The following is a 12,398-nucleotide window of genomic DNA, read 5'->3' as shown; positions in this document are numbered from 1 at the left end:
GTTATCTTACTTCTTCCCATCACACCGATGTAATAATTACAAACGGTTACTGCTAAATATTTCCTTGTGTGTCAGCGTTTGACACACAAGGAAAAGTCTTCATTTTTTTGGGGGGGTGGGCATGAAAGTTTCAATTACACCATTTACCACATCTTCATGTCTTCCATGTTGAGGCCTTATTACTCCATTTTATTTCTCTTCAAGCGGCTCATCAGCACGTGATTGCCTCTCCTTGCATAAGAAACACTCCCCCCCGCATGCTGTAGCAGGAATGTCCCCCTGAAAGCATTCTTGTAACCCTCCAACACTCCATCACCAACGCAAGCACAGGAAGCTGGAGGAAATTCCAGTGAGCCAGCCGATCAGAGAGCGAGAAGGCGGCGTCCCACGTGCCAGGATTTCACACTTCCTTGCTGCATCAACAGCAACAGGTGATCTTTTCCTGTTAACCGGCCCGCCATTTCATATGAAGTCACAAGTACCCCCCCTCCGGCCCCCCGGCATGTTTCCTGCCCGGGCCAAAACCCACGTCATCAAGTTATTCCCTTGGCCCCCTCTGAATAAGGGAAAAAGCAAGGCCCCACAAACAAACACCCCCCCTTCCTTTCTCTTCTTTTTTTTTTTTTTTTTGGACACCTCAATTGGATTCATTAAGCCAGGAATTCTGTAACAATGCGGTAAAAACTATTTCATTGAAAAATGAATCTGTTTTCTGCAGTGTGTGACGTGCGCAGCGTGCTAGAGTCCGGGGATGAGTGACAGGCAGGGAGGGGAGGTCAAGGGGGGGGGGACGCTGCAGAGCATCAAATGGCCGATGTGCGTCTGTGCAGCGCAGGAAAGAAGAAGAAGAAGAAGAAGAAGAAGAAGAAGAGGGGTCGTAAGGCTCATTAAAGCGGCGCACCTGCAGCTTATCAGAGAGCCTTCATCTTTTTTTTTTTTATCAAACCTGCTCAAGCACGCGTGCACAAGACGTGAAAAGAAGCAGCCCGTCCTGCACGCTGGGCCCGCCTCGTCCCGTGTGTGTCTCTCCTGACCGCGGCGGTGGTACCTGGCCCGGTAATCCCCCCAGGAATGCTCGAGCAGGCGTCGGGATGACAGAGATGGAGGCAGAGCACAGATGAAACATCTGTGTATCTGCAGCCGGCAGAAGGGAGTCACGCTGGGTATTAGTTTGTCTCAATGAAACTACTTGTTTGAATAAAATGTTAGAATAATAAATCAGAAGTCTTATTTTTTATTAATTAAAGTAAAGATTCATTTTTCTTCCTTTAATCATTTAGTCATCAAATTATAAGAATACAGTCCAAATTAGCCCGTTTTAATTGTCCACAAAGAAAGCTGCCAGTTTACACTTTTCACATTTGTGAAAATTCAATAAACTTTTTCATTTTTCATTCATTCATTTTTTGTTACAGATGTACACATAATGTAGAGTAACTGTGTGTAAACTACCAGAATCTTTTCCCACACAAATTATGATGAAAACGTGTTCAGATGTGACGTGAAGCTAAACATTTCCATGTGATGCAACTTTTTGTAACATTTTCAGGAGTGTATGTCGCGATAATTCCAGTCAGTCGGAATGTTTTACAACCCCGACCACAGTGTACATCAAATGACATCCCAATGCCCAGCCCGCACTGCCAAAACGTCTCAACCAATGACAAGGGAACACTGATGGTTTAATACGACACCCAATGGAAAATTGTCTTTTTTTGGATTTGTACCCGAAACGCATCGACGTTCCACTTTTCATGAACAATAAAGTCGTCCACATTTCATACGAATATACCCTGACTTCTCCCTAGCGTGTCTTTTTCTTTTCATCTGTCCTGCTTCTGCTGCCCTCATCAGGAGGCTGCAGAGGCCTCCGCTCTGCTCGCTCTGCCATAAGAATGAGTGAACATGTTCTGCAACGCACGACTTGATGAGAAAAACAGACTCTTCACCAAATGAAAGCTCCCTCTGCTTATGGAGAGACGTGGATGTGGTCCATTACCTTCCCAATGTTCAATTTTTCACTTTGTTTTCAATTTACACTCCCTGCCCCCGAGTGTTGTGTTGCTGTTGGGGGACTTTTAGCTGCCCGGGTGTCCAGCTGTGAATATTAGTCTCAACTGCAAAAAAGCTTCATCCGAATAATGATAATATTTGATGGTCGGAGAGAAATCGGTGTCCACCGCATCTCTTCGCTGGGAAACCTCGTTCTTTGTTCACTTCTGAGAATTTGAGAATTTGTATGAAGAAGTGTGAAATAGTGAAACCTGCACAGAATGTCGTGACTCTGTTTTTCTAGTAATGCTCAGGCCTCATGTTCTCTTTTCACTTCCCTTTTCTGATTAAAAATACTTCTACAAATCTATACATATCACCACACTGACGGTCAAAGCCTGTATTGTGTGTATATGACTTCTGTGTTGTTTTGCAATAACAGCCCCCCCCCTTAACCCTCCCCCACCCCTCTCTCCGTCTTACAGTAGCTCCGTGCAGCAGCTGTCCACTATGCCCGACATTCTGCCTCGGCTGGCCAAAACACCACTGAAGTCCTTCCAGTTTCTGCAAAGGAATATTTCCCCTGTCTGGGGGAGGGGGGGGGAGTCCCCAATGATACAACCTTCCCTCGGAAACCCCCAGCTTTCCTCCACGCCACCGCGGCCCCTGCTCCGATGCGCGGCGCTCCCAACAACACGTCGGATGCGAATCTGAGCCGCTCTGGCGGGGCTTTTGGTTCTGCAGCTCTTGGATCGCTCTCCTCTGGTCACAGGGAGGGATGAGGCGTGGTTGAGCCACAGATGTGGCTGAAGGGAAAAACCCGTAAGGCCGAAAGGTCACCAGGGGTCAATGTAATTGCTGGCCTTTGGTTGATTTATAATGCCATTCTGGAGCTGGGTGTTTTACATATATATTTAGCTTGGTAGCACATCAGTACGTAACCTAGCAAGATGACGTCAGTGTGTTTATCGTGTATTTTACGGTGGCAGAACAGACTAACAGTACACTTTATGATTGCAGATGGGAAGGTCAAACGTTCTACGGTATAGAGGTGCAGGGGGGGCAAGGAGTTGCACCAACTGTCCCGCAGACAACTGCTGTCCTCAGCTATTTAGGGACAACTCCTGACGGAGTGGCTGGCATCAGCTGCTGCTGACATTGTTTGTCCCAGTCCTGGTTGATGTGATACACACACACACACACACAGTCACACACACCTGTTGACCCATATCTGCTTTCATATAGCACAGCTATGCCTGGCCCCTATGGACAGGTGGCCTCCAAGCACCCACATGGTAGGCAGGCACCCTAACAGCCTGACAACTACCACCCGCTCAGCAGCCTCAGCCTCCCAGCTGAGCCTGTTTGGCAGCTTTTCTGGCAATTTTTATTTAAATTATTGATGTCCTGTATTTGTATATTTTTATATTATGTGTTATTTGTTATTATGTTCATTTATGGATTTGACCAGATGCCTTTTTATGGGTTGATCTAAAATGTTTAATTTAAAAAAGAGACATCAGTAAATAAAAACATCCATTATTTTATTCCCCCCAAAATACACAGTTAATTATCCAGGATTGTGTTGTATCATAACAACGTTTTCTGTAAGTAGAGATTAGAAAATCCTCAAAAGAAGAATCTGCAACATAAAAAGCTACTTTTCGACTGTTGACCATAGAATTCATCTCTTTGATTATATTTGTTACTGTACTCATTTTTGGACTTTCTATGAAAAACCATAATATGAGGGTGTTTTTTTAATTTGAGGTGTATGCTATGGGATTTACAATGACATACTATTTAAGTTTCTTCTTTCAATTCTAATTACACCATCCCGGACTTCTTTGACATACTAAACATTTTTGCTTTTGTTTTATTCATACTTTACTATTGCTTTATTATATATATTTTGAACATACACTACTGTTTTCAGTTTTTGGCTAACATACTATTGCTTATAGCCTCTTTTTACCTTTTTAAGATATATTCTAAAACTTTATAGACTGCACCAATTTATCTGATGTGTAAGATGTAAAGAACCTGGTGGACTCCGGTCCCTGGTTTACAGAGTTCACTGTCTTATATTCTCCCTCCAGAAAGGCCTCCTCACAAGCTCTTTCAGCTTGTGCTCCTGTGTACTTCTGAGATCAAACTGCCGTTTGAAGTGGTCGTCTCTCTCTTCTCGCCGTCTAGTCTGGAGATGAAAGCTGCTCGGGGCGACCCGGAGCGGCCTCTGCAGACTCTGCAGACTCTGCCTCCATCTTTCCCTCCAGCAGTGATACAAACCAGAGGAGGACCAAAGGCAGCGGACCCATGCAGTCTCTGTGGCTGATTGAAAGTGGCTCTCTTCCCCACACTCGTGCTCCTGCTGTCCTCCTCCTTCTCCTTCGACCCCCCCCCCCCCCCCCCCCCTTCCTCCCCGTTCTCTCTCTGCGCTGATCTTGGGACATCCCCGGTATTCTTTGGCCTTGGAAGGCAAATATGATTGAGTGGTAATAAGAGTCGTGTTGTCTTTTTTCCTTTGCATGCCTCCCTATAAGGGTTTTGGAATATTGAGGTTCAAAGTAGGTGTGCGGAATGTGTCTTTTCTTTACTCTTCCCCATCTCCGTGTGGAAGAAATGTAGTGAAATGAGGAGGTTTTATTTGGATGGAAAGCCATGTGCCATGGCTTACCTTAACCCAGATCTCTTGAGCCTGGATTAAACACGGCCCTGAAATCTATAAAACAGCTTTTCCCTCCAAAGAAAGCAAATGATGGAATAAAGGAGCTGGTACCAGAGCGTAATGAAATGGAGTTTTTTATTATTTACAGAGCTACAGTGCAGACGATGTGTGTCGACATCCCTCTGTTTCACATTGCTCCAACGAGCAGGTTAATATTTCCATGTGGTAATAAATACAGTATACAATAAGGCAATGTTTCTATTTACAACTCGTATAAAACTGTACAGCACAATAGACAGTCACATAACTACAGTACCTTTAAAATAAAAAGCCTTTATTCAATGTGAGATTAATAATAGATACGGCAAAAGTATGAAAAATATACTAGTGCTAAGAGAATGCAATAGTATTCTTCTTTCCCCTTTCCTTGTTCAACCCTATTTTGTGTGAGTATCTCTCTCTTTGGTGGGGGGGGGGGGGGGGGCTAATAGTAGTGAAGCTATTTTCTATTTTCTACTCTCTACATGCGTCAGAAACATGAGTACAGGAACAAACGAAAGGTTGTCTTTTCATTTCTAACGTGTGCTCGTATCCCTTCGCACACAGTTAGAGCGCCGGCCCCTTAAAGCCTACTGTCGACATTCTTCACATTTTCCACTCGTTCTTTTCCTTAGTTGCTCACAATGAGTAATCTCCCTTTACCGGGGAACCAGCACTACATTAGCAATAATCAAAGCTTTAATGGGGCAAATGTATTTCCAATTGCACACATCGGCGTGAGGTAATAGAGGATATTAAGCAGGGTGGAGTGAGCACTGGTGCTGCTAAAAGGGTTTGCGATTGACACACGCACCAGAACTATCAGTGCAAAGCTGGGAGCGAAGCGAGAGGCCGCCCCTTCGCCCCGGACGCAGCTCCACCGCTGCCACGGCAGTTTGCTTATTTTCATAAGCTTTAATGCAGCTGTAAATCAGCAGCGTGTTCGCCGCTCGCCCCAGACACACGTCTTTGGTTCCATTTCTTTCACTCCAGCCCTCTCAGATAGCCGGCCCTTCCCTCCTTGTGTTATTCGATCACTGCAAACAAACAGCCACTGCAGCCTGAGTACAGTTAGTCCTGATGGATGTGTGGCTGTGGAAATAAGCCTGTTGTGTGCTGGGCGCGGATGGTGCCAAGATAACCAGAAGGATGTGAGGAATGCCTCCGCCATGGCTGGACTTTTTGGGGGCTCAGATAGCACCGCCGCTTCTATCACTGGGTTAGTGAGCTTTGGAATGCAGCTCAGTAACGGGACACGCATAAATTAAGACGGTCCAACTGAAGCGATCACTGGCCGATGAAGCCATGTGAGTGACTCAGGGCGCACAACGCTTGTGTAGTAGAGAACAGCAACATTTTGTCAACATGGAAAAGAGCCATTGAGGGGAAACGAATCCCACACTGTCCTGGAGCAATGAAAGTCTTTAAAAGTCAATGAGAAATATCTTGGATTGCAAATGAAAGAGATGCTTTTGGCGGACGGAGAGAAATAATGTGCAGGCAGGACCACCACATGTGGCGACTGCGCTGGCCCCGTAATTCCCCTTCGGCGACGACGACGCCATCGCGGCGCGACCGCGGCCTCTAGAGCTCGTCGTCCACGCTGGCCCCCATGCGTTTCTGGATGGTCACCCTGCGCATGGAGGGCTTGTACGTGAGCTCCGGCTTCGGCGGGAACTGCTCCACCAGGATCCGCAGAATAGAGTTCATATTCTGGTCCATTTTGTGCACCTGGATCAAACACAGGGACAACATACAAACAGGTTACGTCAGCTTCGTGCCCGCGGGACGAACGTTGTGCACGTGATTACAGTTTAGAGACGCGATGCGACAAACAAACAGCAGCTTTTGTTTCGTACGCAGCTGCAGCTCTGGTCCCAATGACAGAGCGGCGCCGGGTGTAATGACACGGCAGCCTGCCGGTCGCCGTCTACCTGCTGGAGCCACTCATTTCAAAAGCTACTGAGCCATGTGATCTTTGAGTCGGCGGATGGAAACACGCTTTCCCAACTGTAAACACAGGTGTGTCACCAAAAAGAGAGCATAAGCATGGCGTGATGCTGATGAATGGCCCCGCCCGAGGTAAACAGACCACAGACTGTCGGCTGACATTCAGACACAATGACGGCGGAGTCACATGTACACACCAAAGCATCCTCACAGGGAAGGAAAAAAGAAGTCTGTATCCTCACAAGCCGGCTTTGCTTTCTGCCTCTGCTCTCCGGAGGCTCACACAAAACACAAAACATCTACGCCCATGGTTCCAAATGGATCCGAACTGATGAATAAAGATGCTGCTTTGTAAATCAAAGACTAAACAGCCGAGCACATCAAAGAGGAACGGAGCGATTCTCCACGAGACGCAGATAGCGAGTAACTACGGCCAAACCGCGGTATTTCTGGCAGGGCGTGGTAGGATAGTTAACATCAGTGGCGTTTTCACGGGGCCCCTTTTTCTCTCCATCTTTCACTGGCTGTGCCTGACGGACTGGACACTTTTACGGCAGAGCGAGACATTTAGCAGCTATTATTGTTGTTGAAATATGAGCCATTATGGCGAGTTTGAATCGTACATATCACAGTGTGTCTCAGTACAAGAATGAATTCACATCCCAGCATGCCAAAGGTCGTGACTCAATAAACAACTGATGAGATTCCAGATAATGTCTTTAGTTATGTTTCTAGATTTTATTACTAGAAAATGTGATGTAGTAACGCAGGGTGCGAACTTAAGGTCAAGTGAAAGGTCAAGTACGCTGGCGTCTTGACCTTACTTCTACTTTCATGTAAATATACAGAATGAGCTGATTGTGACACTTACAGCCGCGGCCTCCTGCTATTTCCCCATACACACCGCTTTCCTCTGTGATTGTACCATGACCTAAATAGTTGTGCTAAGTAGACGAAGCACGCGCTGGGCCGGGATAAAGCTTAGAGAATAATGGGCTATCATAAACATGTTGGCCAGTAATCTACAGACTTATCAACATTCTCGTTGGAGCTTAGAATGGATCAGGAATTCCTCCTGCAGAGTTTTCTGTGCAGCGGCTCCAGGGACCCATATGAGAGACGAGGAACACATTACTATGCAGCATGTTGCCAGCACACAGGACGTTTTGTATTGCCATTGATTATGTATTTTTGTGGGATGGATGCGGGCGAGGGAGGGAAGCAGAAAAGTTCACTGCATTGACGGATTAGTTTTGCAGCTGTCTATTATGCAAATGTGATGGTCCCATGGTTGTGTGTTATTATGACTGCCTGCTTCGCTAACACACGTCCTCTTGCTGTTTGACACTACGCATGCTGTCACGATTTAGGGGACTTTTTTCCTTGCCGCGTTACGCCGTTTTGCGCCAACGACAGATGGCGAGGGAAACTCTTCCACCTGCAATCTGTCACCCCTATAAAAGGAAAAGGCACATTTGCATATATAGTTTGCTTGTGTGGTTTATATTCACAGATGGGTATTTACTGAATGGGGACATTATTGAGAAGGGGTTTTGTTTTCCTCTTCAGCCGGCGTGTAAATGCTGGATTTGGGTGTCGCCGCTGCTGTGTCATGTAAACGCATGTGATCCGGTGACAGGTGATGCTCCAGCTGTCCCCAACGCTCCCGTTGACCACAACAACACATGGGACGGTCAACGAGGGGGGGGACTCCAACCCAGGGAAGTTTATTTTCTTCATCACCAGACAAAATATAGAAGATGTAATACAGCACACAAATGTTATGTGTACAAACCCTCTAGAATGGAAGAATACATGACATACACATTACATGTAATACATGGCTGCACCTGGTGATTCTATGTGATGTATGAATAGCTTCCATTTATAATTATTCATTTATTCATTTGTCTTTCCAATATTACAAAACCCAGAGATTTTCAATAATGTTATAAAAGAGAGAAAAGTGGACAATCGCTCCATTTGGGGGGTGATATAAATGCTGAATTCTTCTCTCAAAGCGTTCAGATACAATGAATCCACCGAGACAGCTTTGACATTTGGTCTTTGAACTGTATTTCACACACGTTCACTCACTGCAGACTCTTTTGTGCCGCGCGGAGACAACAGTTCGGGAGGAGACGGAGCTCCTGTTCACACAGGAACACCCTCCCTGACCACCTTCCTGGCGTCCACCTGCGGCGGTTTGTTAGCAATCCGGCGCACTGCAACAGACACAGACGCACACAAGTGGGCGAACCGCGCGTACGCAGTTGCTTGTGCTGGTCGTCACCGAGCAAAGAGAAGGAGGGAACCATACTTGTCTTTAGCTGTGGCCAGAGAGCTACAGGGGAGATTCTAGTAACGGAAAACCAATAAAGAGCTGAAGCGAGTAAACACCTCAGTGACACCAATGAGTAAAAGTAGTCCTTAGCCAAAATGGGACAGTTTGCCCTGCAAAGTACAATAAATGTGTAACAGCTGGTGTGGAGCTCCGACTACGTCCAGTTTGTATACATTAGTTACAATTCAACATAAGATACGATGAAATGGCAAAAGATTATCTTCACCATCACTGCGGCAACATTTTCACCAGATACTAAAGTTGCAGCGCAAAAGGGCAAAAAAAAAATCTATCTAGTATTTAAACCAGAGCAGAAACAAACCCCCCCAGAAAACGTTTTCTTTTGAGGCTTTAGAGAAGATAAGAATAGAGAACTACAGAGAAGAGAAGTGAACCGAGAAGAGGCATCTGCTGTAGCACACACACGGTGGTCCGACGCGGCGTTTAACACTGCCACCTGTTGGAGAGCGATGAAGCCTGGAGGACAGCTTGGCGCTTCGTGCCATGTTCTACTATCACATAATCGCTGACAAATGGAGACGTGACATGCAAGAGAGAAATGAGATACGGGACGAGGTGGACTGAGGGAGCTTTGTGGTACCCGTGACATGTAATGAATAGAAGTTAGTTATTGTGAAGTGGTGCGGCTTATTCATCAGGGAAAACAAGGCCGCTATGTTCAATGAATGGGGAAGTTCTGGCTGCAGATTAGCTTCTATTGAACATACGGTGGCAAAAACCCAGTGACACCTTTACCTCCTTTGGGACTAAGGAATGGAAAGAAGGGAAGAGGAGAGAGTACGGAGGAAATAGAAAGAGAATAATGAAGAGTAGAGGAGATGGAGGTGCCGGGCTGCCAAAAGGAAAGACTACCAGCTCCAGGAATGTCTTGGCATCCGCGTGGGACTGTTCAACAAAACAAGACTCCCGTCGTGGAAATGCTCCCAATCGCACGACACTGTGGAGACATAGCCGGGACAGAAGGAGCAATAAGACGAGAGGAACAGCGTGGCACAGGTCGCCGTCCTCGCACGCCGCGGTGAATGTGTTTCCCACCACTGTGACCTCACAAGGCCGGCCGCTTTGACCCGAATTACGAAAGACGTTTTGACCGCATCGTTCCTTCTTTGTTGCGGTAACGTGAGTTTACACCAGCAGGACTCAAAGTTTCATTTCAGTTGCAAAATCAGTAATAAGAAGGTCAAATGAACAGCGGCAGCGGCTGTCAAACAAAAACCCTAAAATTAAGGTAAAATAACATTATTCGAATGAAGTGAATTTTTTTAACTTAATTTAAAAAAAACAGCTATTTTCCATAAAATTAGGATTTTTTTTTACAGTGTGGAAGGGAGCGATGTAATCCAACTGTGGCCTTTTGGGTCACAAAGCAAGGTAATAAATAAATAAAATATCCCTTATTTTCTGTTTGTTTCTCACTGACTGCTGTCAGTTTTCTTCTTCTATTTTTAACATTTGTATTTTTTAAATTTTTGCTTGTGCGTTTTCTATCTTTTTTTTAGTATGTCAAAGAAGTCTGGGATGGTTTACTAACAATTTTTTTCTTATTTATTTTGCAAGAGTACCTGTAAAAGACGACTTTTACTTAGACCTAAACAGGCCCTAGAGACATAATTCAATAAAGAAAATACCCAAGTTACAAATCAATGAGAGGGGCATATAATTAAAGGCTATCGTAGAGCGTATGTTTAGATCAAAAGATAGAAGAGAAGTAACTTTGCCCTTTGCTGCAATCTTTGTTCTTTCAATCACACTAATTTTATGAACTTGTTTCTAGTCACAGCTGGCATCTGTTTCCAGTCAAGTCATTCATCACCACAGTGGTACAGACAACAGACCTTTACACATACATTTACCACAAACAAACACAAAAGACAAAAAATGCTGCTCTAAAGAAGTAGAGGTATTCCATTTAAACTCGGCTCCATTTCCTGTTTGTCAGCTGCTGTGTGTAACCGCCTGCAGGTCAAAGGTGCAGTTGTGGTTTTTCAACTGGCAACAGGAAGCAGAAAATCCAAATGTGGCACTGTGTGAGAAAAATCCTTGCAAAATAAAGCATTTTATTTCCCGGACAGAAACAGCATTGGGTCAGATCAGGTGGATTCCTCTCCCTCTCTCTGCTTGCTGCTTGTGTTTCACCTACACACACTCACGCTGCACACGCTTGCAACACAATGGTCGATGCAGAAAAAGCAGCAGGGTGTACAGGCCGGCCTCGCTGGTGGGCCAATGACAAGCTAGTATTACACAGAAGTCATCATTATCATCGCAGTGACAGGCCTGCATGAATGGACAATGGAGAGATCAGGGAGGGGAGGGGGGGGGGGGGGGGGGGGGGGAGAGTAAGTCATGTTTTTTTTTAAGCCCAAACAAAAATCAATTTGAAAACTGAAAAGGACACTGCTGGCTTTTGTCTCCGGGAGGGGAGGGTTAACACTCACACTCACACACGCACACACACACACACACACACACACACACACACACACACACACACACACACACACACACACCAGGAAAGTCAGCAGGTCACTTGATGTGCTGATGTTGTGAAAAGGATAAATCAAGGTTTTTAAAAACGCTACACAGTGAGAGCAGGCAGTAAGCTCCAACTCATTAAAAGTAATAAATTCAGCACAGCTGCAGCCGGGTTTATTTTCAGAACTTCAGAAAAAGAGCAGCAAGCTTACAAGCACAAGGCCGTCACATTACTTTGGTGAAATTGGGCCGAAGTGTTTTTCATTCATAGTCTGCTGGACAGGAGTTTGTTGGTCGGGTCGCGGCAGACGTCTCTTCACTGACACACATTCCCACGTCTGATCGGAGGAATCTATCACTCTGCTCTTCTTGACTTTTAAAAAAATGCTCTAGAAAGAGTTTTGAATTTCTCTCAAACTGTCTATAGGGATATGATAGATTTAGGGAAAAGGAAAGCGTATGCAGTTGCACAATGATGAGGTCCGTGAGTGAGTCACTGCCTCTTTACTGCATCATATTAAGAGAGTTTTCATGGAGCTCTTGGAAAACAATGTGTGTAAGGAATGGCCTCTGTGCCTCTGGTCCAATCAATGTGCACAACCGACACCATCGGCAATGTCATAAGAGGTGAAGACACCAAATGAACCCAATTCCATTCCCCCTCTGACAGATGACCAAAGTTCTGTACATTTTCAAAGAAACATTTCAAAAAAATATATCTTAAGATTATAAGAGAAACAAACAAAGAGAAGTGCAGAGGTGCAATATCGTGTGAGGACAAGCATGTGTCAGCGGTTAAGAGAGGCCAGAGGAGGAGATGGATGGATGGATGGATGGATGGAGGAGAGAAGACATTGAGACAAACCACAGAAGCCTGATGATCTTCAATAGTCGCTTATTGCGGCCTTG

General features: G+C 45.4%; 1 protein-coding gene across 2 annotated transcripts in view; it reads right to left on the bottom strand.

Annotated features, from left to right (window-relative positions):
* Positions 1–4,778: 4,778 nt before the first annotated feature.
* The window catches only part of kcnq1.2 (potassium voltage-gated channel, KQT-like subfamily, member 1.2), a 113,498-nt gene continuing 105,878 nt past the window's right edge, over positions 4,779–12,398 (bottom strand). For both annotated transcript variants that reach the window (XM_040163696.2, XM_040163697.2), the window contains one exon: positions 4,779–6,430. In XM_040163696.2, the coding sequence (XP_040019630.2) occupies positions 6,284–6,430 (147 nt within the window). In that variant the 3' untranslated portion in view covers positions 4,779–6,283. The remainder of the gene's footprint in view (positions 6,431–12,398) is intronic.

The sequence above is a fragment of the Gasterosteus aculeatus genome, chromosome X, assembly GCF_964276395.1.
Source record: "Gasterosteus aculeatus chromosome X, fGasAcu3.hap1.1, whole genome shotgun sequence".
NCBI classification, from domain to species: domain Eukaryota; kingdom Metazoa; phylum Chordata; class Actinopteri; order Perciformes; family Gasterosteidae; genus Gasterosteus; species Gasterosteus aculeatus.
The sequence above is the reverse complement of the archived record's forward strand: the minus strand, read 5'-3'. Positions and strand labels throughout refer to the sequence as shown.